Here is a 26,788-nt window from a genome sequence, read left to right as displayed (position 1 = left end):
GTGTACTAGAAAAAATTTAACCAAATGGTTTTGATTCATAAGTGAGCAACCACTCTCGTGATTTTACCTTCTGGTTATGGAGGACCTCTACAAATGGGTTGCACATGTATCACTGCTCTTATGAATTAGTCTAAGTAAATAGCCTTCTTGTTTTCCTCATTTAAGAAAATTCACTCTTTGTTTCTCTATGAACAAAAAATTACACTGTTACTCGAATAAAAATAAAATTACATCTTGACGGTACATACAGATGTAAAAATAAAACAAAGAAGAAAAAGAAAGAACAAAAATGTCTGAAGTGCCAGAAAGTGAGTACGAAAAGAAACACAGCGATATAAGATCACCAGTCAAATAATTTTGTCTTTTGTGTTACTGTTAGCTAAGGTTGTTCCCAGGTGTGTACCTATCAATGCACAACAAGTTATTAGTCATTTAATGTAGGACACTACGGTCTAGGGATTAGCCACAAGCTCACAGTACAATCACTTACTTGAACCTGAAGCTAATGTCCCCCATCGCTCTGTTCCTTATGCTGCTTGGGATTGACCCTTGCAGGTTATTGTTCTGCACAGACCTGTCAATTAAGAGCCATTCAGTGATCAGTAGGTTAAGGACGCGGGATTATCACCGAGTAATGGAGCGACTATTTTTGTCCTACATTTGAGTAGACTACTTATTGGAGTAGGCACTCACAGTTCCTGAAGTCTCGTTAGGCTTCCGAGCGATTCCGGGAGCGGGCCTGTCAGTCCGTTGTCCTCCAGGTGCCTTCAAATTTCCAGTCAGGAATGCAACGAGATCAGGCAAATGAAGCATCAAATATCTTCAGTGTTAGATTATCCAGAAGTGATATTTAGCAGGTGGGTAATTACACATTGCTGTACTTACAAAGAGGCTAGATGATGCAGGGGGCTCATATCTGGAATAGGCCCGGTTAGATTGTTCCCCACAAGCCAACTGCAACAATCACCGCTCCAATTTAGCATTTATTTCTGTTTTTTTGCAGTTAGTATGCACATCAGTTTGCTTGAAGAAGCTTACATGCTGGAGACTGCAGTCAGGTTGGCAATGTGGTCAGATATTGATCCTCCAACTCTGTAATTTGTGAGGTTGCTGCATTGCGATGTCCATTTTCAATTGTTCAGAGATCGACAGGAGAACATTCGTAGACTTGCTTCCACAGTATGATTTTCTGTTCTAATTGTTATCTGTCTGAAGTAAGTAACTTACATAGCGATTACTCTTGCAAGTGGATCTTCGTTGCAGGTGACACCAGTCCATGAGGTCCCCTTGGGGAGGCAAGGATCGCCTCTCCAGTCTGACGGCGGGTTCAGAAATCCTCTGGCCAGCGCCTCCATGCCGATGACTGCAGCAAAGGAGATGGATTCATTTGCTGATCAGCTCTTGCGAGCAAACAAACAGTGAATCAGGCATGGTAGATGATTGAAAAGTTCATTGATCAGGCTACCGTCTCTGGGATGCGTCCTCCCTCCGAGGGGAACGACCATCATGAGCTCGGCCGCGTTGATCACCGGCCCGACTGGGGAGTCCGGCGCCGGCGTCAGCGTGATCCTCGTCTGCCCGGACAGCGGCCACGGGGCGCCGTACACCATGGACCCCGCCGTGGAGACGTTTAGGCCGGCGAAGAACAGCTGGCCGTTGACCGCGACGTCGAAGACCCTCCAGCTGAGCGCGCTCGGCGCCCGGTTGTCCTGGAAGTAGAGCGCCAGGTAGTAGCTCGCGGCGGGGAGCGGCGCCGGCGGCCACTGGAGGTCCAGGCTCTTGCCTCGTCTCGCCGTCAATCCTTGCCGGAACACGGCCTCCGGGGGCTTGTTCCAGAACGCCTCCGTGGCCACGCTCGCCTGGCTCTCCACCACCGGGGTGCTCCCGTCGCCGTACGGCTCCCAGTACCGGTTGAAACGGTCACCTGGGTAGCTAGAGCGCGCGCATTCCGCACGGCATGGTCGATCAGGTCGTCGCCGTACCATCGAGGAGAGACAGACACGGATGGACGGGTTCGTCTCGCTTACCCGACGACGGAGCCGCCGCGGCCGAAGCTGTGGCGCGCGACGGTGCTGAGCGCGTAGGCGGTGAAGTTGACGGCGCTGTACACGGAGCCCTCCAGCGGCACCACCTCGAGCGCGGAGATGAAGGGGCTCCGGCCGGCCGCGGTGCCGCCGCTCCTGGCGAGGCAGACGCTGAGCTCCTTCCCCGCGGCCTCCACCGCGGCCTCGTAGTACGTGGCGAGGCCCCTGGCGTAGGCGGCCTCCGTGTCCACGGCGCTCCACCGCGTGCCGTCGATGACCTGGTCGAACACCGGCGGGGCCCGCCCGCCGTCGAACCCGCCGTAGTAGTAGGTCGTGCGGACCAGGTACCTGGCGTGCCGCTCCGCGGGGACCACGTAGCAGTGCTTCCTGGCGGACGCATCCGGGAAGTACCGGAGGGAGGAGAGCATCGGCATTACCCCACGGGAGCTGAGCTCCGCGACCTTGCCGGAGCTGACGAACGGCCCGTCGGGGACCCATGTCACGTTCCCGGCGACCTGCTCCGACGTCGCGCCGCAGTTTATCTGGTACCCTGCGAGAGAACGGATGCGGGTGAGCTGAACTCCTCACCTGGTAATACAAGTATACGGGCACGGCACTTTGTGCAGCGTCAAAGATAGAGAGCCTCACCGTTCAGAGCAGCGTCGGTGGCGCCGACGACGAGGAGGACGAGGGCGCCGGCGAGGAGGGAGAAGGGGATCATCGGTGCCGCTGGAAGTGGGGTCCTCCAATGCTGGCTGCTGGGCTGCTGCGCCCGGCGACAAAGACGCGGGTTTGGATTGGATTGGAAGGAGAGAGGGGGAACGGCAACTACTAGACAGCTGCGGTTGCCGCCGGCTCGCGACTTTTGTTTTGTTTTGTTTGCTCGGGCGGCAGCTTGTTCTCAGGAGTTCATTTTTGTGAATCCTTCAAACTCTTGGCGGTGGTTGGTGCGCCCACATGTTCCTCCGATACGCCGGACCCGTTCCAGTTCTCGTAGCTGCGATTCGTCAGGGGCAATAATTAATCGGTTAATCTCTGTCGCCGGCTCGCCGCTCCTAAAATCTTTGGCGGAGCGGGGAGGGATGAAGCAGCGGCAGGAATGCCATTTGGGGCTTGCTTGCTTGGATGGAAAGCATTTGGCGCAGCACGCGCTCGAGCTCCATCGCTCTGGATGATGCCATGATTCGTTGCGTCTCGCGTTCGCCGGCGGACGTGGTGGGCGTTTGTTCCTTCCTTGCGCCAGGTCCAGCTCTGTATTCCTCTCCCGTCGTCGGCCCCTGCAGGATTGGCGTCTCAACCTTTGGTGCTGGACGTGCTCGGATCAACTGCCCAACTAACCCGAAGTGACGCACCGGCCGCCGTCGCTGTCCCGACGTTCCACGCCACGAGGATAGGGCAGACATTTTCAGGCGCGGTCGTCGCCGGCTGGTTCGCTGTACGCGGCGCCGGCAGGCACCAACGTGACTCAGGCGTCGACGTGATTGGTTCAACTTCAACATGCGGGGTTTTTTTTGGTTTATTTGTTTTTTCTGATCAAACGAGACAACGATGGGATGGGAAGCAAGTACCATCCCAAAATGGGGAATTCTATGCTGTGGTTGACCATGAGATCATCTTTCTCCTTCATCTTGGTTCCGAGTAAGATTAATAATACAGCCAGCTGCTGACTGTATGGACCTTTGCAGCGTATCTCTCAACCCATTTATATAGTAATTAGTTCTTCATCATTAATATATGGTCCAATTATCTCTCTCACAAAGTTTCTTGGTTCTTATATCGAAGCCGGCTATAAATTTACAGTCCGCTTCTTCTCTCTCCTCCACCTCAACATTCAGCCTACTTAAAACCTGTTATTATACTTCTTAACGGCTGCTGCCTGCCCCACCAGCTAATGCCCATCTGCAGCAGTGGCACCATTATTATCCGCGACCGTATCCCCTTCATCCTTCGATGATACCGACACCACATCGCTCGCCCTTAGTATGTCACACTGCCACCACCTCTTCCCCGTTCTCTATTATCTTTACCGCCATAAGCCTTTGCACTGATCTAGGCCCCCCTCCATAGTCACCACTCACTACCGGTGGCCGACGGCACTCCACCATCTCACCATCATCTCCCTTGTTCCACCCGCGTCTTCCCCGGAGATTACTATTTATCGCGCGAGAGCCGGAAAGAGATTACCGAGGTTACCACAGCTCACATGCCTAGATTTGCATGCAATGCATACATTCAAATAAAAAAATCTCTATCTCACAAACTAATTATTGAAATTAAGTTTTGATTGCACCATTGTATTTCTCACAACGAGATCTTAAAACTAGGCTACACTTGATTATGTTTAGATGATAGTTTTTCTTAAACATTTTTATTTGTTCCGGAATAATTTCTCATTACATAGTCCGAACTTTTAAAAAATATGAAAAAAGTTTAAAAGCTTCTAAACTGTATTAAATGTTCTGTTATTCCAAAACTTCTTATCTAGTTCCATAAAAATTCAAAAAACAAATTCACTTTGTTCTAAACTGTCAAAAAAGTTCTGACAATCTCAAACTTAGAAAAATATTCCACAAAACATTTTCTTGTTACATATCCAGAACTTTTGAAAAAGTATGAAAAAATTAAAATGTTCTAAATTTTATGAAAAGTTATGTCATTCCAAACTTAGGAAAGTGTTCCAAAACTTCTTCTCTTTCATTTCACAAATGTAGCCTGAAGTTTTGCATTATGTTTCACATGAAACAAACGAGATGAATAAACGAGCAGAACATACAACGTTAAAAGCTGGCCTCCACCCGTTTTGGCCCACGAACTATCCTAAACACGCGCTTGCAGGTAGAAATGTTTACGGCCCATGAAGTATCCGAGGCACGCATGGCTGGGTAGAAATGCTTCTGCGATACATTGGCGCAACTTCACGTGAGCGAGAAATAGACACACCCCTTCCCCTCCACTACCACCAGATCAGCCTATGGCTATGGATTTTCGAGGTCTAAGGATAGGGCATAAGAGCAATTCTTATAGATCGGAATCTCGTACCCCTAATTTGATGGTGGTGCGGTGGTGCCCCATCGACTATCATCGGCGGTGCTGACAGTAAGCAAGCTTCTTCCCTTTTCTTCTTTTCTCTACTTTTTTTTATATTAAAAATTAAATTGGTTGCTGCTTGTGGATTGACTGTCGGAGCGGAGGAGCATAGCGTTTGCACAAAATGGTACTGAATAACATGGGCTAGGTTGCGTCCAATCATCTAGTCCTGAATTTTATCTGACCGGAAAAAATCCTTTTTACCTCCCTGAACTTTGGGACGAATCCGCATTTTCTCTCTAGATAATAAAACCGTCCGTATGGACTCCTTGAACTCTCGGCTGGTTTTCCCCAGTGGTTTTATTTTTTTCTTTTATATTTATTTTAGCTAAATCTTTAAAAAGTTATAGTAAATCATCAAAAACTAATAAAATAGAAAATCCAATTTTGTTGGACTCCACATGAGTAGATATATGTAGTGAACATATGATATGATATAATTTAGTAAAAGATTTTTGTTGTACTTTTAGATATATACTTTTCTGTAATTAATTCATAGCTACAATTTTCGTGATCCTATTATGGTGAAATTTTTATGATGGGATAATAATTATATGATGAAGCTGTAGTAAAAAATTCATACTCATTGGATTATATATGATTGAGAAACTGAAGAATCTCTAATATAGCATAGAATTTAGTTGCTCAAGCATAAATGATCAAATGAGTATAAAATTTTTACTACAGCTCAAGCATATAATGATTAGCCCACCATAAAAATTTCACTACAATTGGACCACGTAAACTGTAGCTATGAATTAATTATAGAAAAGTATATATCTAAAAGTATACTAACTTTTTTTACTAAATTATATCATATAATATGTTTATTGCATAGATCTACTCATGTGGAGTCTAAAAAAATTAAAATTTTCATTTTATGATTTTTCGTGATTTACTATAATTTTTTTAAAATTTAACCAAAATAAAAATAAACGAAAAAAGCAACATCACTAAGAGAAACCAGTTAGGGAGGTTATGTATCCAGTATCGGGAGTCCAAAAAATCTAGGTAGATGATTTTATTGTTTAGGAAGAAAATGCGGTCTCATCCTAAAATTCAGGGAGATAAAAATAATTTTTTTTCTATCTGACCTGATCCTAAATCTAGCTGGTGTGGCCAGGTTTCGACGCAGTTCGTGGGCCGACGCATTTTGGGTTACAAGAATACATTGCAAGTCTCTGATGGACGACGTCGTCCTCCACGCACGATCGTAATGAAAATGGGCCTAATAAGGCTGTTTGTCAGCTCTGTTGGGCCTACTAAGCCTGTATTTGCTGCTCTGATAACACACGATGTGTGGTGATGACTGTTTCAGACTTCAGAGCTCCTACGGTTCCGGTCACTTCGAAGCAGCTCGTAGGCAGAAAACGAGGCACGCTTGCATAAACAATGGAAGCTTGCATCTTACACCACGCCGCCGACTCGCCGTTACTTCGAGCGGCGAAAAGGTGCGCGCTCGCCACGCCCTGACGCGTCTCTGCGTTCATCTGGTCGCATCGGAGATCAGTCAGAGTCCTCTGCACTCTGCTCTCGTCGTAAGCCAAGGCTTGGCTTGCCGCCTTCCTTTACGGCGCAGACAAGGTGGTGCGGGCGATCGACGAAGGAACGGACGAGAAGAGCCGATGCGGCCGCCTCGCGTCCCGCCGCAGCCGGCGGCGAGGAGCGCTGCGTGGCCCATCGGCCTGCTCGTCGCGCTCTGCTTCACCACGCTGCCGCTCTTCCTCGCGCTCTCGCCCGGGCGGCCGTCCCTGCTCGACCTGTGGCAGCAGATGGGCATCAGAGTTACCGTGCACTACGGTTCGCGCTCGTGCTTGCTCCGTGTCCCGAAGCGTTCGCAAATGCGCACAGCAATTCGTGCTCGCTCGCTCACCCGCACCTTGCCCGATCCACGCAGATGACGAGACGAGGCCGTCGGAGCCGTCCGACCCCCCGCCGGAGAGGGAGACCCGGGACGTCCTCCTGGGCGGGCTGCTCTCGCCGGACATCGACGAGGCCTCCTGCCGGAGCCGGTACCTCTCCTCGTTCTACCGCGCGCCGTCGCCGCACTCGCCGTCGCCGTACCTCGTCTCGCGGCTGCGCAAGTACGAGGCGCTCCACCGCCGGTGCGGCCCTGGCACGCCCTCCTACGACAAGTCCGTGCGGCAGCTCGCCTCCGCCCACCACAGCATGGGCCTCGCCGAGTGCAGCTACCTCGTGTGGACGCCCGGCAACCACCTCGGCGACCGCGTGCTCTCCATGGCGTCGGCTTTCCTCTACGCGCTCCTCACCCGCCGCGTCTTCCTCGTCGACATGGCCAGGGACATGGCGGGCCTCTTCTGCGAGCCCTTCCCGGGCGCGTCGTGGGAGCTACCCCCGGGCTTCCCCGTGCAGAACCTCACGCGGCTCCGCCGCGGCAGCGAGCACAGCTACGGGAACCTGCTGGGCGCCAAGAAGGTCAGCAACGAGGACCCCGCCGGCGTGCGGTCCGAGTCGCTGCCGTCGTACGCGTACCTCCACCTGGCGCACGACTACCAGCTGCCGGACCAGCTCTTCTTCTGCGACGACGACCAGACCGTGCTGGGGAAGGTGAACTGGCTGGTACTGCGGTCCGACCTCTACTTCGCGCCGGGGCTGTTCCTCGTGCCGCAGTTCGAGGACGAGCTCCGGTGGATGTTCCCGGCGGCGGACACGGTGTTCCACCACATCGGGAGGTACCTCTTCCACCCGTCCAACAAGGTCTGGAAGATCATCGCAGGGTACTACACGTCGTACCTGGCCAAGTTCGACGAGAAGATTGGGATTCAGATCACGACCCTCGCCTGGAACCCCGTGTCGGCGGAGGCGTACTTCAAGCAGATCACGGCGTGCACGATCCAGGAGAAGATCCTGCCCGAGGTCGACCCCGACGCGGCGTCGACCGACTACGAAGCGGCCGCGACGTCGAAGGCAGTGCTCGTCAGCTCGGCGCAGCCGGAGTACGCCGAGCGGCTGAAGTCCATGTACTACGAGCACGCCACGGTGACCGGCGAGTCCGTCAGCGTGCTGCAGCAGCCAGGCGCAGGAAAGCAACCGCAAAACCAGAAGTTGCTGGTGGAGATGTTCCTGCTGAGCTACTGCAACGTGTCGGTGGTGAGCGGCTGGTCAACGGTGGGGTACGTCGGCCACGGCCTCGCCGGGGTGAAGCCGTGGCTGCTGCCGCCGCCGCCGAGGAACCAAACGGTGGCCAGCCCGCCCTGCGTCCGGGCGACGTCGATGGAGCCGTGCTTCCACGCGCCGCCGAGTTATGATTGCAGGGCCAAGAAGAACGGGGACCTCGGTGCCGTTCTCCGGTATGTCAGACACTGCGAGGATGTGGACGATGGCCTTAAATTGTTTGATTGATTTTGGTCAGATCAGATCAAGTAACATTATCAAATTTCCAGAAGTCGAGAATCAAAAGAGAATTCAGAATAACAATTTTCTTCTGATAAATGTATTTATAAGCAAAGGTACATACATGCAGCAAATTGCATGCCCCAATTTTTTCTCCTTGGGAGGGAATTGCATGTACACGATTTGACCTGCATTGTTTCGAAATTGGGTGTTTCTCATACAGCTTAGGCAGTTTCTTGAATTGATTCTTCAACAGCCAACATCAAATTCTCATGTCAACAGCAGCCAAGAAGTCGTGCTTTATGCTTCTAACAATATTAGCACAGTGATCAGAGAGACAACTCAATCAATGCTCGATGTAAATCTACAGCACAAATTGGATAAATTTTCTGAATCACTTCTACAATTCTGTGTTTAAAATTGCAACCTATATGCTACACGAGTACATGTACAAATTAATCATACTAAAGAACTTAGCACACTATTATCAGTGGAAAGGAATGTTACTTTCAATGTGTCTTCTTCCTAGACACGAACATAGCAACTATGGACCGTGGAAACAACGACTTCCGTGGCTTCGGTTCTTTCACCCTAGTTGCCGCTATGGTGTCAGCTCTAGACAATGATTCAACCATTTGAGGATTGGAGGTGGATGATGCTGCATCAAAAGACAACGACGAGTTCTTCAAATTTGGGAGATCAGCAATGCCATGGGCTGACTCACCCGCATCCGTCTGTTGCTCATGCTTGGCCCTCCGCTTCCTCAGCTCGTTCTCCATGGTCAACTTGCCATATTGTGCCGAATTGGCTTTCTCCTGTGCGGCCCTCAGCTCCAACTTTCTCCCATTGATCTGTTTGGCCAGCTGCTCCAGCTGATTCAAGCTCCTCACCTCTGCATCCTTGGCTTGCTTGATCTTCTCAACAGCCTTAATGACCCGCTTCTTGGCAAGATCCTCAGCATCTTGTGCTTTCTTGCTTAACGCATCGTACTCTTCAAGTGATAACGTCACATAGTTGTCGTTTACTCGGTCAGCTTGGGGGTCTATTTGTGTTTCTAGTTTGTATTCTTGCAGTGCATTTGCTGAGGCGGTTGCAATTTCTTCAGATGTGTTCACTGCAAGAATCTCCCTCGACACTGCTTCGAGCCTCAACTTGACGACATTAACTTGTGCCTTGAATTGATCTGCCTCTTCCCTAGCCTTCGCCACCTCATGACGGGCCATCTGAGCTTTTGAGTTTGCTTGTTCCATCACTTTAGTTGCCTGCTGTAGCTCTGCAGGCATCTCGGCTGCTTTTGTTCTTTCATGGACAATGTTGAGCTCGTATGTCTTGTTGCTCAATTCTTCCTGGAGAGATGAGACAGAAACAGAAGCGAGGTGCTCTTTGTGTCTCAATGCCCCCAGATCTGTCTCCTTCCTCTCTATATCAGCACGCAGTGTAGCAGCAGCATTCCAATGTATTCTGACCTCATCCTTGGCCCTTTTAATGTCTGCCCTCATGTCCTCCAGCTCCTTCCTACTCTTTGCCAGCTTCGCCCGAGTACTAACAATTGGTCTCCCTGCCTCTCCATCTAGAGTAACCTCTTCAGGCCATTCCTCCCCTTTCAAATAATTAGAAAACTCATCTTGCAACTTCACCAACAGTGTAGAAGCAGCTTCTAGCTTGGATTTGAGATCTTTGTTGACTGATGCTGCATCACGTATCTTTTGAACCTCCTCATCAACTTGCTTCAGCTCATTCTGCCATTTTTCCTTCTGTTGTTGATATGCCAAAGCGACATTTAGTTTTTGTTCCTCTGCTATGATATGAGTAGCTTGAGAAGATGTCAGCAATTGTTTCCATGCGATGAGCTCAAGGGTGAGGTCATCAACGGTCTTTTCAATCTCCTGTGATGCAGCACTGGATTCACATGCCTTTGTCTCAGCATTGTCCCTTTTAGTTTTTAAGGACGTGTACTCCTTCTGAAGTTGTTCTAGCTCATCTTTCACTGACTGCAATTCTGCTAAGGCATTAGCATGACGGCATTTCGCGAGCTCAATCTCTGCCTTTGCTGCAGCACTCTCTCTGCAAGCAATTCCCTGTTGTATCTCCTTGAACCGTATATTAGCGAGCTCTGAGTCTTGCTGTGCTTGTATTGCCTCAGTTTGTGCCTTCTCCAAGTTAAGCTTGAGCCCTTCTATGGTTCGCCTTGTGGTACACAATTCCATTAGAACTGTTTTTTTTTCAACTTCTGTAGCTTCCGCTCTTCTTTGGTAATCAGGAGTATCTTCAAGTGCCTTGTCAAGCGCATTTTGGACATTTTTACGTCTCTGCACAAAATGAACAGGATGGAAATCCACGATAATTCATAAGTTAACACCCAAAAGAAAAACAAAGGCAGCAAGACATACGAAGAACATTTCAGTAAAATAGACATTACCTCCTTCCAGTCAAGAATGCCTCCAAATTTGCTTACTGCCTCTTTAACGGATTCTATTGGTGCTCCAGTGTCAACAAGCACTCTGTTATCTATAGATTTAATGAAGCGTTCAGCAATCTCTGCTGCCTTATAAATGTTTCTTTCAGCTGAGTTAGGGCGACTTTCTCCCTTTCCATTGAGCAGGTTATGGCCATTCTCCTCTCCTTTGTTTGCATATAAATCATTAATTGCAAGGGAACTTAAATCTGCACTAAAATGTCTAATGTGACCATGACTACTTATGCCCTTTCCTTCAATCTGCTCATTGCAATTCTGCTCTCCATTGTTCACACGCAAATCATTAATTGTAAGGGCACTTAAATCTTCACTTAAATGTCTACTATGAACAACCGGGGCTTTTTCAGGAAAATCTAAGCAAGCAGGAGGTTCTGAATCAGTCAAACTTGCTTCTACATTGACAGAGTCAGAAGCAACAGATACCAGTGGCACCCTTTCCACACTCACTTCATCCATTCTGCAACATGCAAGAGCTTACTGAATGATAATTTCAGAAAATTATCATTGATAGAGTTGCCACTGCGTACCTGGCAAGTAATAACCATGTTAGTTGAAGAAAATTCTTTTATAAATTCCCATTCGTATTTTGAGAAATTATCGATGTTATATGAGATAGTCCATAGTGTAACCCCATGAATCAGAAAAAGATGTAGCTTTTGAAGCATTCTTAGGAGAAAAATCCTCTTATATTATGTAAATACTTGTATATTCTCTTAAGAGAAGATAGTCTGCCCTATAAGAAAACTTCCATATGCATTGCATCTAAAAGTTGTTTTAAAAGAGAATACATCAAATCAGTTGCATGACCTTGGAATAACAACATTTCCACTAATTTACTCACATTTTGGGGAGAGACATGCATTGTTCACCGTAGAATAAAATGATTTACATTTGGGGTTTGCTTCAGTACTCCTCTTCTAGAAAAGTATACAAATCTTAGGTAGCTAGTAAGGCAGAACAAATATGTACAGCATAAATGACTAAATCATATTGTTGGAAAGCACTCCCTCACTTTCTAGATGTTTATAACAAAAAGACTAGTATTTCTTCTCTGCTGGCACACCCATAAGAAGTTAAGAACACAACAACACACAAGTATTTTGTTGACTCAGGCTCCTCTAGCCCTCATCCTTTTCTCACATATATATAGCGGATACAAGGCTGCACACCTGCCCATGATATCCTCCTAATAAATGCAATCAATTCTATATGATCTGCATATTATTCTCTTTAAGTAGAAGCTGAAATCTACCTAGCACTAATAGGAATGAACCTAGACACTAGCTGCACCTGGACACAGTCTAGCAACAAGATTAATGCTAACACATATTAAAGATTTTATGCAGATACCGTATTAGGCGCATGCAACTTTTGGACTTATTTATGCTTTACAGGTTACACAGATTTGCCTCACCCTGATATCAGTTAATTTGCTTCGAGAATCCTCTAAAATAGGGTGTACGGAGCATAACATCTCTTATACAGGTACATGGCAATCATCATAAAAGAATGGCCTTCCAAGTTCCAACCGCTACTCCTATTTTGGTTCAATTTGCACATCGGTTATGCAACCTTTTTTGAAGGTGAGAGCATTTTGTCATCCAACACAAAGAAAAAAGTGGAACTCTCTGTGCATTGTGAGATGGTGATAAACCAACTCATCAAAGTTGCATGCTGGTAGGGCAAGCCATCTATCTAAAAGTTGATTGGATCATCCTTCCGTTATCTGCACATAGCACATATAATTGTCGAATTGCAATGTGCTCATTGAGTCTATACCAATGTGCAGTGAGACAATGTTTTGTAATCCTCCATGGCCTTAGCATTGTAAGCAAAAAGTTAATTTCCCATGATACAGACAATTCTGTATTTTCCAGAAAAGAAAGCACTGGCAGCACTCATGAACGTTCTTTTTTTCTCGTAACCCATGATGCATCCAGGTAAATAATACAAAAAAAAATTGCCCGACCTGAATGCAGATCACTCGGCAACAACATAGTACTCATACAAAAAACTAAATCAACAAACAGGGGAGCAAACTAGGAAATGTGCAATGTGCCATACCTCATTTCAATAAATTTTCTTTATCTCGCTTCATGGCATGCGTTCCTCAAAGGAAGGACCGAAGGAGGAAGGAAAACCAGGCTGGACCTCCGGTTGGGGAGAAAATGAAAGGAAGTGGTGGCGAGGCATTGCCGCATGGAGGAGCCCGAGAAAACCAATGATAAATCTATGCTATTTTAGGATGTGGTGGCGCCTCTGCTCCGCAATTTTCTATCCTAGATTAGGGGAGAAAGATGGAGCGCTAGGAACAAAAATGCACTTCGAAATCGAAGCTAGAGGGAGAGAATCATACTGCCCTGGAGAGCTCGAGGTATATCCACCGCTTCCATGAACTTCACTGCCGCTAGGCGGCGCCTCCTCGGCCGTCCCCGCTACCTGCCAAAACGCCTCCCCAGCACCGCCGCCGACAGTTGCTGCTTGTTCGAGCGCCGGCGCCAGTCGCCGCTTCCATCGCAATCCACCGTCCCCGTCTGGCCGTCCCCAAAATTGTATGCTCCACTACTGCCGCTTCCTCCGGACGCTGCCTAGTCGCCTCTCCACCTCCTATGCCCGCCCGCGCCCGCCAGTCGTCGCCGTGTGATTTGCAAATGACGGGGACCACCGGTTTCGAGCCCTCCGCTCGGTACACCCGGTAGAGTTGTTTGTATTTTCCATAAACCTATTTAGAAATTAACCTGTGTTATTCTTTCAGTACTAAACGAAACGAGACACAAATAGAAACATCAAATTTTTTAAAAAAATGAGTGGTGTATAGTATTATTTAGAATTAATAACTGGATACTTTACCATTTTCTAATGTAAGTCGAACTAAATAATTTGTTCCAAAAGTCTTTGCATGCAATAGTGTTATGGTACTCATGCGCTACTTTGAGCTCTTTTAGCATTATGAAACCTCATGTGCATGCATCACGCTTGTGTTGTTCAAATTCTTGCCTTTTGGGCTCGCCATATTGTTGTATCCCTCTATTTTTATTTGTAAGAATTATTTATTTTGTTATGATAAGTTTTTGCCAATAATTACTCTACTAGTACGTGTACATTTTTACACAAATATGATGTTACTAGATTTATGTTAAAATACTTTCTTATGATCATAGTTTATACTTTCGAATCGCGTAAGTAAAAAGAATTAATGGGGCAACTTTGAAAAGGACGAAGCGGCTCTGAAATACTCTTATTTAAAGATGCAGCCAAGCCCAATCTTTAAAACCATGTAAATAACTATGATATGATCTAACTTAAAGTTAGGAACACAATGTCCAGGGCACAGAGAGATAGTCCATCATGCACTATCAAACAGTTCTAACTTAGGAACATAATATGTCCTTTATTTGTCTTCTTTCACAAATTCCTTCATTTTTCTTGAAGAGATTTGTTTGGACTAGAATTTAGTCAAAGTTCTAAAATTGACTTTTAGAAGAAACGATAAAGAGCGAAACATCTTCTATAAATTTTGCTTATGTTTCTGGTACCCTAGCATTTCATAAGAAAATGAGCATAAGGTTTGAACAAAAGGTCTTAGCTAAAAGTTTGGTCCCAATTTTGCCGTTGAATTTTCGGACAAGAAGTTCAGAGAAAATATTTAACAAAAGTGAATCTCTAACTTAAATTGATGGCTGAACAAATTGGTTATGAATTGTGCTATATTTCAGATAAGAATAAATTTGCACAACCTACGATAAATACTAATATATGAGACCCACCGTACTGAGATCCACACGTTAGTGAAATAAGTTCCTCTGAATTACTCCACGGGAGGCTCATCCCAATCTGCGGCCCATCGCTTCACTATTCGAGTAGATAAACTCATAAAAGTCGTAGGCGAGGTGGTGCTAGGAAGCGTACTACTCCCTCCGGATCCTTTTGTAAGGCATATTTTTATTTTCTATTCTGATCAATATGTAAGGTGTTGATGCAGATGCCGATGCATTTTAATGCCGGTCATTCAAGTTGCACGGATGCCAAAACATTTTGCATGAGTCTGGCTAATTAAATCTCAGTTGCATGGACCTAGCTATTGGCTCTATTGTTCTTCCAATTTGATCAACACAAGGTTCATAGCATGATTCATGCCAATTGATAAAATGGTGCTAGAGTTAATTGTTCTTGGTATGTGGAATAGAAGCTCACAAGCCTTACAAAAGGATCCGAAGGGAGTAGAGCAGTGGAGCCTAGAGGTTATCCGGAAGGCAGTTGTGCAGCGCATAGCTGAAAACTGCAGACTAGTCAAAAAAACGACCGAGACGGGTGCAGGTGGCTCGTGGCCGTTGCGCCGCGTCCAGGCAGGCTCTCGGCTCCCCTCCCCGTTTCGGATGACGAAGCGGACCCAACGACCGCGCAGGTGGAACCGCGGGCGAAAGCGAAACGCCCGCCCCCCGTGCGCGCCGCTGCCGTGGACCCCGCCCGACCGCCTGCTTGATGACCTCTCTCCGCGGCCGCTTGCACGTCCCGGCAGTCAGTGGCGTTGGCGGTGACGGCTGACGAGTAAGCCGGTCCTCGGAAACGAGTTGACGAGGAGCTAGCTGCCCGCTGCTCGGCTGCGCGCCACTTCGCCCTCCACCCGTCGCTCCTGGCGGTTGCACCATCGTTTTCTCCGCGCACCGCAGCCTTTTTCTTTCTAGTTATCCGAAATCAAGAGCCTATTCCATTGGACACAAATTTCTTACATAATCAGAAGCGGTAACGGTGGTCTCTTTATAATTTAACTTAACCTATATTTTTATAATTTAACTTAATCTTTATATATCTTTAGCTTAAGATTGTATAAGATTAGAGCCCGATCTTTTTGTCATGCCCTTAGATTATCTAAATCAAATTTTAAGGTCCTGTACCACTTCTGACCCCTGTCATGATTGATGATTTTCAGGACGTGACGCAACATAATACAGAAGGATTGCCTAAACGAAGGTACCAGGTGGCATCTAGTAGGTAAGTTTTTCTGAAACAGGGATGGGGTAATAAAAATAGGTAACGTGTCGGATGAACGAAGTGGGGGTCTCACTGTATGAGTTAATATTGACCCTGGTATTTTTTCTTCTTCTTTACCGTGTTTGACCTGAGACGTTTTGCCCTCTGACGAGTTACGCACGGCTCGGTCAACGGTTTTCTTTTTTCAGTGTGTTTCCATCGGCCGTTTACTGATGTAATAGGATCGACCAGCAGTGTTTTCTCAAAAAAAAAAAGGGTCCACCAGCAGTGTACTCGTCAAGTCGTCAGTCACCAACCAGAGCCAACAGTAGGAATGCTCAGTCTATCAAACAGTTTTCCCCAGAAGATCCATTGATACAAAAAAAATTCCATATTCACCCGTCAATATACGCAACTCAAGAATGTCACGCGATCAAGTTATAAGCCAACCTTGACGAACCGACTAGCTATGCATTGTCCAACAAAAGAATGCCGTTCCCGGTTATCATAGCTGAGACCTAGTGGTCAGTAAGACAGCAACTACACTTTGGTGCACGTGGTTGTCAGTACAGGATCGAATCGAGCTCTCAGAAACTAGATGCCGCGCCAGCGAATGGCGAGAACCACAAGTCCGCCTAGTCCAGCTTCATCAGGTCCTGTAGGCCTTCCCACAGCAGCTCGTCCCCCGCTCCGTCCGCGCCGCCCAGCCGCCACTCCCCCGGCGTCGTCGCCGTCGCCGTCTCCGCGCCGCACGGCGACGGCGTCCGCGTCGCGGCCCCCGCCGCGCCCGGGAAGTTGAGCTTGGCGCGCGGGCCGCGGAACTCGAGCGCGGCGGAGTCGTAGGCCCTGGCGGCCGCCTCCGCGGTGTCGAACGTGCCCAGCCACACGCGCGCCGCGCGCCGCGGGTCGCGGATCTCCGCCGCCCACTTGCCCCACGGCCGCTGCCGCACGCCGCGGTACATGTTCCTCTTCCTCCGCCGCCGCGGCCTCTGCTGCTGCTCCCCTCCTCCCGCCGCTGCCACCTGCCCAACGCCAGGACTCACTAGCCCCGAGGGCGCCCCGAAGAAGTCGCACCCGAGGCACCCGTCGATGCCGCAGACCCCGCACGCCTCGCCGCCCGCCACCGTGACGAGCTCCGGCGGCGGCGTGCTGTACCCGGACACCACGTGCCGCAGCGCCGCGACGATGATGGCGTCCTCCTGCTCGTGGGAGATCAGCCTGCCCCCGAATCCCGCTGCGCTCTTGCCGCCTCCGTGAATCCCCTGATCGTCGGATTGCGCCTTGCGAAAATCCTGCTTCCCGGCCATGGCGGAGGTGAGCTTCTTGGTCATGTCCGAGCCTCTGCTCAGCTACTCGAGCTTGGAGTAGAGTGTGTTTGAACTTCGAATTGGAGCGGGAAGTGGCGGGTGGGGGCGCTTATATAGGGTACGCGGCCATCGAGGGGCACACGGCGACCCGGTGCGTAGTTACAGAGCGACGACAGGTGGGAGCTTGGAACGACGGAGAGACCGACGGTGCCCTTCGTCTTTCCACTTCCGGTTAGAAGCTCTCCGTGGTTGTGGAAAACGTGTGGATGCGAGAAGCTCCCGAGTCCTATAGATCTAGAAGGGCAAAAGTGGAAAACACCCACGGGCCGTCGATTAGCGCGCGGACGTGAGTGGTGCTGACGTATTGGCGGCGTATGGAGCTGGTGGGCACTGGGCGTGGCCGCGTGGGCTAGAGGTTGAGTTCGGTGATGGAGACTGGAGTGATGGACAGCGAGCAATTCAGCTATTCCAGAGGTGGAATCGTCCACCAAGAAAAGTCAAAGCAGGATGACGAGTTCTGTGACGTGGTTCGGCACGTGCAAGTTGCTTCCAGAACATGGTCCACTATAGGTTTTTCCCCCTGCTAGTAGACAGTTAGATAAGAATTATAGATACATATATTTTGTACGGGGATAAAATGGTTTTTTTCCAGAACAAAATGGACAAAACCAAGGAAAATAGAGTCAAAGTGAATCACAGATGTAAGGAGAATAGTTGGTCTTTGCACAGTGCATAACCACAATTTAGCTTTTTTCCATAAAAAAATATATCTACATTAATATCCGTATTTCTAGATATTCTAGTAGATCGGCCATGATTTTTCTTCTTTCGATATCTCTAGAGTACAAATGTGTGACTTGTTAGGATCTCCATATACTTAATACATAGAAAAATGCATGCTATCTTACCAAGATGATTCTAATTCATCGGATATTGTTTCCCTGTTGTGTTGATGATGAGATATGACAAGAGAAAATGATTTTATGTAACCATAACATCATTTAAACTGAACTTGCTTCCTTCTTAAATGAATATCTTAAGAAAAAAACAAGCCACTTTGACGACAGCAGGAGAATTGTCCTATTAAGCGGTTGAATCATGAATTGACCTACTGAGCGGTTCAATTGTTTATTTTTAAACTTTAAATGCATTCAAAACATTTTAATATTATTATCAAACAATCTTTTTAATATTGATCACCAGTATAGAAATATCTCGTATAGTGGCAACGTAAGATACATGCAACTAGGTTCATTATAATTTTTTTCATTATACCTATTTATCTTTAATTAAATTGTCACCTTAAGTAGAAATTGCTAGATAAAATACCAAATCCCCCCCCCCCGGGCCCCATTTTGTATTCTGAACTAGAAGAAGTATCTTTTAGATCATGATTTTGTCTATACTTGTTTAAACTATTTATTACTTCCAATGTTTTATTGTTCAATTTTTTAAGTAACTCGTGGGATTCACATGTTACCTGACAAACGAAAGCTTTGTTTTTCATCTTCCTGGTCTTTGCCTCTTTGGCATGGTTGCAAAGAAAACATTATATGCTTGACAAATTTTGGCCATGCCGTTGGTGGAGGCAGGACACAAAAACCAAATAGACACTAACATCACAGCAAGTTTCAGCTAAATAAAAATCATCTGTGTTTCCTCATTTCAACTTTCAAGAGGTTACAAATTTCCCATGTCAACAGAATACATCAGAACGCAATAATCTTCTTTCATTAATTGCTGAAAGAAGCTTAGTGCAATGATATTCAGGTTATTTAGTCTCAAATAAAATTCTTTTCCAGGCTCAAATAGACCTGAAAAAAATAAATGTCTTTAGAGGTTAGGCCGGGTTTAGTGGTGTCGCCCCGCTGGAACTCTCAGACCAGACTTCTCCCAAACGCAGTAGTTGTTGCCATGGGCAACAGGGTGGAAGTCTGAGGGGATCATGTTGCCGACATCGTACCGCGACCCGATCTTCACGATAACCTTGTCGTCGATCTTGGCGACGTAGAGATCCCCATCAGCGGCGAGGATGTCCAGCTTGCTCCCGGGGTGGATCCCGTTTCTTGACCTCACTGCTGATAGGACGCTGATCTCCTGCTTCAGGTTCCAATCGAAAACGTGGTCGTAGAACTGAATAGATATAGAGGCAGTGACATAGCATCAGTTTATTATTGGATCAAGATTATGGTTAAGATAGTTGGCGAGCATGGCCATGGTGAGTCGGTGCAGTAGTGGACTTACGATGCAGGGAGTTCCTGGGTGCGTGAGGATGTAAGCGTAGCCTTGCATGACCTTGTCGGGGGGAATGGCCACGAGTTTTGGGTGGAGCCGGTGTCGTGATTGTCGACGAAAGTGACTGCCTTCTCCGGCAGCCAACCGATCATGCCAGGAGCCTTGCCGTTGCCGTCCTTCATCCGCCACAGCTCGCCCTGGACGGCCGCCTGCAGCACGCCCTTGGTGGTGAAGTCGAATGCCGCGGCGGGAGCGCCCACGGCCTGGGCCCAGTTCACCAGCTCCTGCCGATCTCTATCCTGGTTGTTGGATGGCTCGCCATTGCCGTCGTACTGCAGGGAGCTCCATATCTCGGCGACCACGAAGGTGGGCGCGGTGTTGTCGACGTACACCCTGGCGACTTCGGCGGAGTAGCCCTTGGCGAAGTCGAGGCGCCAGCCGTCGAAGCCGAGGTCGGACTTGAGCCAGTTGAGCCAGTCGGAGAGCTCCTGCTGGACGCGCGGGTTGAGGTGGTCGATGTCGGGCGCGGCGCCGAAGTCCGCACCGGTGTCACGGTGGCCGTGGCCGTTGGAGTACTGCGTGTCGTCGCTGCAGATCATGTCGGGCCCCCAGTCGAGGCGGCCGTCGGGCGTGCCTCCCTCGAAGATGCAGTAGATGCCCCGGCTGTCCTTGTAGTCGGCGCAGCGGTGGTTGATGACGATGTCGGCGACGCACTGGACGCCCTTGGCGTGGAACGCGGCGATGAGCGACTTGAGCTCGGCGTGGGTGCCGTACTTGGACGCGTCCAGGTCGTAGAGGCGGCCCGGCATGTACCCCTGCGGCGCCACCGAGTGCGACGGCGGCGGGAGCCAGACGTGCGTGGCCCCCGTCGCCGCGATGTCGTCCACCCGGCCCCGGAGGTAGTTGTACCACCCGCCCTGCTTCTTCCACGATTCCCAGTTGAACCCCTGCATCAACATCATTCGAGTTCGGAGCTCTGCTTCAAGCACATGATGGCGCAAGTACCAGCACGCAGCAGAGTAGCTGGAAGAGAGGTCAGAGGATGCATACCTGGAAGAGGACCTGGGATTGGACCAGCTGGGATCCCAAGCCGAGCAACACGAGCACGAGGAGGCTGCACGTTGCAGCCGAGTGCTTGGCCATCTGCTCGCTCGAGTGCCTGTAACTGCTCTCTCTTGCTTTGCTGCTGTGCTGCCAAAATGCAAGAGACTTGTATACTTGGCTGTGTGTGGAGCACCATGCTTGTGCATGGAATTTATAGGATGGATCCGGCGGCCGTTTGGCCCAGTGGATTGTGTAACGGATAAGCTCCGTTGCTTCAAACGAGAGCCAACGGCATATCGTCGATGGGAAAAGTGTAAATGCTACCGTGGCACATTAAAGAGTGGATAAAAAGGTGCTTCAGATAGAGTCATCTGTACATTCATACATGGGGTCGCGTGTAGTGCAGGGACGCGGCGAACTGCTTGTAGAATTTGTTCCTTCCAACAGCAATGCTTGCATGATTTTTAAAGTCTACAAATGATTAGACTTCATTGTTTTTTTAAAGCGCACACATATTTTGTTATTCACATTTGGTAATCTTTGATCAGGTTTTAACCTAAGAATTTGTATATTGTGGAGTATCGCTGGTTCTGTATTTGAAAGAGTTTTCATACAAATGATGTACAATTTACAGTTAGCAACTATGTGCTATAAGAGAGAAGAAAAATAAAAAGAACTCACGTACGTGCCTTACAGTCTACTCCCTCCATCCAAAAAAATAAATTATCATAGATTTTAAAATTTATCCGAAAAATAAACAATTTTACTCCATTTAGTATGCACATGTGGCAATTAATTAGTGCCAAACATGGCTAATAAATAGAGCAAGTAATGTCATTTTACATCTTTGTTAACCTGCCGTAGAATTTATAGAAAGACTTTTTTTTGACAGAAGGAGTACCTCATTTATGTTTTATTTGTCTTTATATTTCAGAATAAAATACGCCATATGTCACCAAACTTGTCTTGTATGGTCAAGTAGGTACCTCAACTAGAAAAACGTATATCCACATAACTGAACTTGGTTAAGTGGATCATTGAAGGTACTAATCCTATCTGAAATCCTACCCATGCTGATGTGGCTGCATGTCAATGCTACAGTGGCAACTTTAATGATTTTGCGAGAAAACCTCAACATGCTATTCATGAACTGTACCCGAGCTACTAATGAATTTATACAAAGAATGGCTTGCACATTACCATAAATTATGTCCTGATGGAATGGTATAAAGCACTTCAAATTTATCTAGGAAAGAATAAACTTTGTTCTCATAACATTTTTTGCCATGAGCAAAACCAATAATATTTCCATGCAGCCACGTAGTCATGGATGGATCCGAAACAAATTAGTACCTCTCATAGCCCGTTTAAGCAAATTTAGATATACGGATACACAATTTTCTAATCTATTATCTTAATACAATAGTGCTAAAAGAAGCCACCAGATTCGCGAGAGAGCCTAAGAATTACCACATTAATCGGAAAAGGATAAGAACATACGCCGTTGGATTTTATGAAAATCTAAAGGTCGAGATTATTAATCGAAAAAAGAGAAGAACATACACCGTTGGATTTTATAAAGATCTAAGGGTCGAGATTAACCCAAAGATTCCATATCAATAACTACTAAATTTATAAATTAGTGATTAATTCCTATTTGAAATGTGAAGCAAAATAACCAAATAAAGAATCCATGCAGCCGGTATTCACGTAAAGAACTTTTGACTCTATTCAGTACCAGAATAAAATCGATGTTGTTGGCAGGATTTATGAGTACAACTCTCAAATAGATATGGAAGGAGCCAGATGATTTAAATATGGCAAGCAAACGTTGCAATCTTGCAATGAAAATCAACTCACCAGGGGTTGTCCGTGCTGACCATGCACGGCCAGTTCTTGGATGACAAGAAGATCACCAGCTACATCGTCAAGGCTCTCTCCAGCAAGGACCTATTCCCTATATACTACAACGACCTCCTCAACGTCGGCGAGGCGACCATGGCGTCAGGTTCATGTCGGTGGATCCAGCATTGCGAACTCAGATAGCGCAATACATGCTGGTGTACGTTATGGTGTGTGGTCATGATGTTCCTCTAGCAGACTAGATGCTTATTTCTGCTGGTGCGAAGAAGAACAAGGAGTTCAGGGAGTGCCGGGAACGGATTTCAAGGAGCTACAAATGAGGACAGGGTCTCCCGTCAGCATGGATGAGCAGACTCACTCACGCTTGACGGTGGTACTAACAAAGCCCGATGCACAGCTGAAGCGGAAGGACGGAGGCTAAGGAAATCACCATTGGTGGCTGCCAAAGCCGGGCCTCTAAAAATGTCAATTGTCAGCCCGCAACCCGCCTAATGACCCTCAATTAAACAGTGTACAGATAGGAATCGGAAAAAAAGAGAGGAAGCAACAAAAGGTAGAATAGGATGAGGAATCCATTTGTGGTCGTCGATGACGAAATAGGCCACCATTTGGTGTGGATTTAGGAGGTGGCTGCACTGCAAGAGCTGATTAGTAAGAAAAAGGGTTTGTTCTATATTAGCAATGAACATTGCATGATGATGCACAAGGTGGACGATTGACCAGAAGAAGTGGCAGTTTGGGTTCACCATTGCCGAACCAGAAAAAATATTGGGTGCAAGCTAGCTCCTCCTCAACTTATTGGTGGCCAGACGGCCGAATTGCATGCATGTCGCAGTGCCAATACGGACGGTAGCAACATTTTGGTATGGATCAAATGCTCTGATGATGAAGATAAAAAAGATTTATGTGCTATTACCTCAATCCAATCTTGTTGCTACCATTCGGTAGGGATCAAACGTTCTGATGAGAATGAAAGGAAAAAAAAGAAAGCTTACACGCTCCTCGAAGATGATTAGGCCGATGTGGATCCTATATAGCGAATTTATATGAGGCAGTGCAGAATTTTTGACATGGTTGACATGGTGCTTCCGCTGCCGTAGGAATCATTAAAAGTTGATGGAGAACATGACCCGTAAGCAACTTCCTCCGGCACAAATTATTGGTCATTTTGACCTTTCTAGATACATATATAGTTTTTGCTATTTATTTAGATATATACTATGTCGAGATACATAATAAAAACTATATATCTAGAAAAAAAGCTAAAATAATCTATATAATTTGGAACAGATAGAGTACAAAACATGCATGCAGAACACAAGCTCAAAGCAATAAAGTCAACCCAAGGCAAACGACAGATGAACAAGAAAAATAAAAATTTTCTGGTCATTTGTTACGATGAAAGTTTGCCCTTTGTTTGACCAGTTAGGCCACGTCCGATCACGACGCGCGATACGCACTTCGAGTTGGTTTAGCTGCCAGCCATTTTCGAAACCGATAAAATTTGAATATTTTTAATTTTTACAAAATAAAAAAACCAATTTTGAAACCACCCGAAGGGTTAAATTTGTCCGGTTTCAACGGTTGAATGGCCTATGTTATCCGATTTCGTAGTTGAAGGTTGAAAATTGGATTTTTATGATAGTTCGATGGTGTAAAATGGATTTTTTTCCTATTTTTAAATGAAAGGACTACCTTTAAAACGATGATTCAAAATTTGATCTAGTCATTTGTTTAATCAATAAACCAATGCAAGATTTATACTATATATGTTTCTGTCGTTCAATATTTTTATTAACACCTGAGACCCCGTGCCATTCTCATAATGGAAACTTTTACTTTTCCATCTCCCCGGTCTTGCAGTTTGGCATGGCTGCAATCCTAACATCTTAGCTAAATTAAGTTTTGACCACGTCGGGATTTTGGTAATAGCAATACACAAATAATTTTTTAAACGTTTATATACGCATGGACAAGCTCACCCCTTGAACGCGCACATCCATATCCTTATCTCTGTGAGCACCTCCAGCGTATTAGTTTGACACATCTTGAGAGTCACGGCACCTCAGTGTCGATAAGCTTGGCATCTTCCACTTAACGATAGTGTTAACAAATCCCGGAACAAATCTTGCGACGACCTATGCCCAGTTAGGGGTGGGTACGACAGATAGAAATCAAACACATCCTCAACATCACAAGTACTTGACTCATAAGAATCATCATTGTTTCCACATTTCAAGAGGTTACAAAAATCCCCTGGTCAACATAATATATCCGAACACCTTGATCTTCTTTCAATAATTTGCTGAAAGAAGCTTAGTACAATCAAATTCTTGTTATTTTACTTAATCGGATTCAAATTTCTTCAGGCTCAAATAGACCTGAAAAAAATAAATGTCTTTAGAGGTTAGGCCGGGTTTAGTGGTGTCGCCCCGCTGGAACTCTCAGACCAGACTTCTCCCAAACGCAGTAGTTGTTGCCATGGGCAACAGGGTGGAAGTCTGAGGGGATCATGTTGCCGACATCGTACCGCGACCCGATCTTCACGATAACCTTGTCGTCGATCTTGGCGACGTAGAGATCCCCATCAGCGGCGAGGATGTCCAGCTTGCTCCCGGGGTGGATCCCGTTTCTTGACCTCACTGCTGATAGGACGCTGATCTCCTGCTTCAGGTTCCAATCGAAAACGTGGTCGTAGAACTGAATAGATATAGAGGCAGTGACATAGCATCAGTTTATTATTGGATCAAGATTATGGTTAAGATAGTTGGCGAGCATGGCCATGGTGAGTCGGTGCAGTAGTGGACTTACGATGCAGGGAGTTCCTGGGTGCGTGAGGATGTAAGCGTAGCCTTGCATGACCTTGTCGGGGGGGAATGGCCACGAGTTTTGGGTGGAGCCGGTGTCGTGATTGTCGACGAAAGTGACTGCCTTCTCCGGCAGCCAACCGATCATGCCAGGAGCCTTGCCGTTGCCGTCCTTCATCCGCCACAGCTCGCCCTGGACGGCCGCCTGCAGCACGCCCTTGGTGGTGAAGTCGAATGCCGCGGCGGGAGCGCCCACGGCCTGGGCCCAGTTCACCAGCTCCTGCCGATCTCTATCCTGGTTGTTGGATGGCTCGCCATTGCCGTCGTACTGCAGGGAGCTCCATATCTCGGCGACCACGAAGGTGGGCGCGGTGTTGTCGACGTACACCCTGGCGACTTCGGCGGAGTAGCCCTTGGCGAAGTCGAGGCGCCAGCCGTCGAAGCCGAGGTCGGACTTGAGCCAGTTGAGCCAGTCGGAGAGCTCCTGCTGGACGCGCGGGTTGAGGTGGTCGATGTCGGGCGCGGCGCCGAAGTCCGCACCGGTGTCACGGTGGCCGTGGCCGTTGGAGTACTGCGTGTCGTCGCTGCAGATCATGTCGGGCCCCCAGTCGAGGCGGCCGTCGGGCGTGCCTCCCTCGAAGATGCAGTAGATGCCCCGGCTGTCCTTGTAGTCGGCGCAGCGGTGGTTGATGACGATGTCGGCGACGCACTGGACGCCCTTGGCGTGGAACGCGGCGATGAGCGACTTGAGCTCGGCGTGGGTGCCGTACTTGGACGCGTCCAGGTCGTAGAGGCGGCCCGGCATGTACCCCTGCGGCGCCACCGAGTGCGACGGCGGCGGGAGCCAGACGTGCGTGGCCCCCGTCGCCGCGATGTCGTCCACCCGGCCCCGGAGGTAGTTGTACCACCCGCCCTGCTTCTTCCACGATTCCCAGTTGAACCCCTGCATCAACATCATTCGAGTTCGGAGCTCTGCTTCAAGCACATGATGGCGCAAGTACCAGCACGCAGCAGAGTAGCTGGAAGAGAGGTCAGAGGATGCATACCTGGAAGAGGACCTGGGATTGGACCAGCTGGGATCCCAAGCCGAGCAACACGAGCACGAGGAGGCTGCACGTTGCAGCCGAGTGCTTGGCCATCTGCTTGCTGGCCTGCAAATCGATCTCTCACTCTCTCGTGCTTTGCTGGTGTTTGGCTGTGTGTGGAGCACCATGCCCGTGCGTGGGAATTTATAGGTTTGATCCGGCGGCTGCTTGGCTCCGGCAAATTGCTGTGTTGGATAAGCTCCGGTGTTTCAAACGAGAGCAACGGCATGTCGTTGATGGGAAAAGGGCATAGCTGCCATCGTGGCGCATTAAAAATGGGATAAAAAGGCGCGTGATTGAATGAGCAAGTCGTGCAACATGCATAACCAAAAATGGGGTCGCGTGTGCAGCGCCTGGACGCGGCGAACGAGTATGGGTGATCCGTGAAGGGACGCCCCTTTTGGTTAGTTTGGCTCTCTTTCGTCATTGTCCGAGAGAGTTCCCTGCTTTTTTTTTTTGTTGCTGCTGCTGCTTTGGCTGTTCTGATCGATTCGATCGCACATTGTCCACGACCAATGTGGAAGATTATTATACT

The 26,788-nt window shown here is 47.8% G+C and overlaps 6 protein-coding genes across 7 annotated transcripts; 1 reads left to right on the top strand and 5 right to left on the bottom strand.

The window, feature by feature from the left end:
* Window positions 1–125: 125 nt before the first annotated feature.
* Window positions 126–2,956, bottom strand: LOC112881914 (putative leucine-rich repeat receptor-like serine/threonine-protein kinase At2g14440). Its single transcript, XM_025946840.1, has 9 exons — window positions 2,673–2,956; window positions 2,028–2,574; window positions 1,466–1,932; window positions 1,228–1,363; window positions 1,039–1,110; window positions 886–954; window positions 694–765; window positions 491–574; window positions 126–403 (listed from the first exon to the last, which is right to left on the bottom strand). The coding sequence occupies exons 1-9, from the start codon at window positions 2,743–2,745 to the stop codon at window positions 376–378; spliced, it is 1,548 nt and encodes a 515-aa protein (XP_025802625.1). The 5' UTR covers window positions 2,746–2,956; the 3' UTR covers window positions 126–375.
* A 3,780-nt stretch (window positions 2,957–6,736) lies between these two features.
* Window positions 6,737–8,663, top strand: LOC112881111 (galactoside 2-alpha-L-fucosyltransferase-like). Its single transcript, XM_025945813.1, has 2 exons — window positions 6,737–6,911; window positions 7,009–8,663. Exons 1-2 carry the CDS (start codon window positions 6,737–6,739, stop codon window positions 8,472–8,474), a joined length of 1,641 nt encoding a protein of 546 aa, XP_025801598.1. The 3' UTR covers window positions 8,475–8,663.
* Window positions 8,664–8,966: 303 nt separating this feature from the next.
* LOC112881110 (protein WEAK CHLOROPLAST MOVEMENT UNDER BLUE LIGHT 1-like) lies at window positions 8,967–11,397 on the bottom strand. Its single transcript, XM_025945811.1, has 2 exons — window positions 10,885–11,397; window positions 8,967–10,774 (listed from the first exon to the last, which is right to left on the bottom strand). Exons 1-2 carry the CDS (start codon window positions 11,395–11,397, stop codon window positions 8,975–8,977), a joined length of 2,313 nt encoding a protein of 770 aa, XP_025801596.1. The 3' UTR covers window positions 8,967–8,974.
* A 4,859-nt stretch (window positions 11,398–16,256) lies between these two features.
* On the bottom strand, window positions 16,257–17,288 carry LOC112882356 (ethylene-responsive transcription factor ERF109-like). Its single transcript, XM_025947387.1, has one exon. The coding sequence runs from the start codon at window positions 17,241–17,243 to the stop codon at window positions 16,548–16,550; it is 696 nt and encodes a 231-aa protein (XP_025803172.1). The 5' UTR covers window positions 17,244–17,288; the 3' UTR covers window positions 16,257–16,547.
* Window positions 17,289–18,876: 1,588 nt separating this feature from the next.
* Window positions 18,877–26,322, bottom strand: LOC112879903 (alpha-amylase isozyme 3C-like). Of its 2 annotated transcripts, XM_025944333.1 has the most exons (4): window positions 26,215–26,322; window positions 25,173–26,111; window positions 24,743–25,061; window positions 18,877–19,033 (listed from the first exon to the last, which is right to left on the bottom strand). In XM_025944333.1, the coding sequence occupies exons 1-3, from the start codon at window positions 26,305–26,307 to the stop codon at window positions 24,780–24,782; spliced, it is 1,314 nt and encodes a 437-aa protein (XP_025800118.1). In that variant the 5' UTR covers window positions 26,308–26,322; the 3' UTR covers window positions 18,877–19,033; window positions 24,743–24,779. The 2 variants fall into 2 exon arrangements, with proteins under 2 accessions (XP_025800118.1, XP_025800117.1); XM_025944332.1 differs by lacking the exon at window positions 18,877–19,033 and having other exon boundaries at window positions 24,621–25,061.
* LOC112879904 (alpha-amylase isozyme 3B-like) lies at window positions 18,882–20,544 on the bottom strand. The gene is given in 3 exon segments (XM_025944335.1): window positions 18,882–19,352; window positions 19,464–19,522; window positions 19,525–20,544. Coding segments are annotated over 3 exon segments (1,233 nt in total). The 5' UTR covers window positions 20,417–20,544; the 3' UTR covers window positions 18,882–19,070.
* Window positions 26,323–26,788: the final 466 nt, after the last annotated feature.

Source organism: Panicum hallii, chromosome 2, assembly GCF_002211085.1.
Source record: "Panicum hallii strain FIL2 chromosome 2, PHallii_v3.1, whole genome shotgun sequence".
Lineage (NCBI taxonomy): Eukaryota > Viridiplantae > Streptophyta > Magnoliopsida > Poales > Poaceae > Panicum > Panicum hallii.
Note: the sequence above shows the minus strand (reverse complement) of the source record. Positions and strands in the feature narration are given on the sequence as shown.

What these genes read in the sequence shown, in the direction of transcription:
- LOC112881914 (XM_025946840.1), bottom strand. Translation starts at nt 2,745, where the DNA reads ATGATCCCCTTCTCCCTCCTCGCCGGCGCCCTCGTCCTCCTCGTCGTC. An exon ending in CTGCATCATCTAGCCTCTTT is followed by an intron (nt 766 to 885) that starts GTAAGTACAGCA and finishes GGAAATTTGAAG; the next exon opens with GCACCTGGAGGACAACGGAC. An exon ending in CTAACGAGACTTCAGGAACT is followed by an intron (nt 575 to 693) that starts GTGAGTGCCTAC and finishes CTTAATTGACAG; the next exon opens with GTCTGTGCAGAACAATAACC.
- LOC112881111 (XM_025945813.1), top strand. Translation starts at nt 6,737, where the DNA reads ATGCGGCCGCCTCGCGTCCCGCCGCAGCCGGCGGCGAGGAGCGCTGCG. An exon ending in CAGAGTTACCGTGCACTACG is followed by an intron (nt 6,912 to 7,008) that starts GTTCGCGCTCGT and finishes CGATCCACGCAG; the next exon opens with ATGACGAGACGAGGCCGTCG.
- LOC112881110 (XM_025945811.1), bottom strand. Translation starts at nt 11,397, where the DNA reads ATGGATGAAGTGAGTGTGGAAAGGGTGCCACTGGTATCTGTTGCTTCT. An exon ending in GCATTCTTGACTGGAAGGAG is followed by an intron (nt 10,775 to 10,884) that starts GTAATGTCTATT and finishes CATTTTGTGCAG; the next exon opens with AGACGTAAAAATGTCCAAAA.
- LOC112882356 (XM_025947387.1), bottom strand. Translation starts at nt 17,243, where the DNA reads ATGACCAAGAAGCTCACCTCCGCCATGGCCGGGAAGCAGGATTTTCGC.
- LOC112879903 (XM_025944333.1), bottom strand. Translation starts at nt 26,307, where the DNA reads ATGGCCAAGCACTCGGCTGCAACGTGCAGCCTCCTCGTGCTCGTGTTG. An exon ending in AATCCCAGGTCCTCTTCCAG is followed by an intron (nt 26,112 to 26,214) that starts GTATGCATCCTC and finishes ATGTTGATGCAG; the next exon opens with GGGTTCAACTGGGAATCGTG. An exon ending in ACCCAGGAACTCCCTGCATC is followed by an intron (nt 25,062 to 25,172) that starts GTAAGTCCACTA and finishes ATATCTATTCAG; the next exon opens with TTCTACGACCACGTTTTCGA.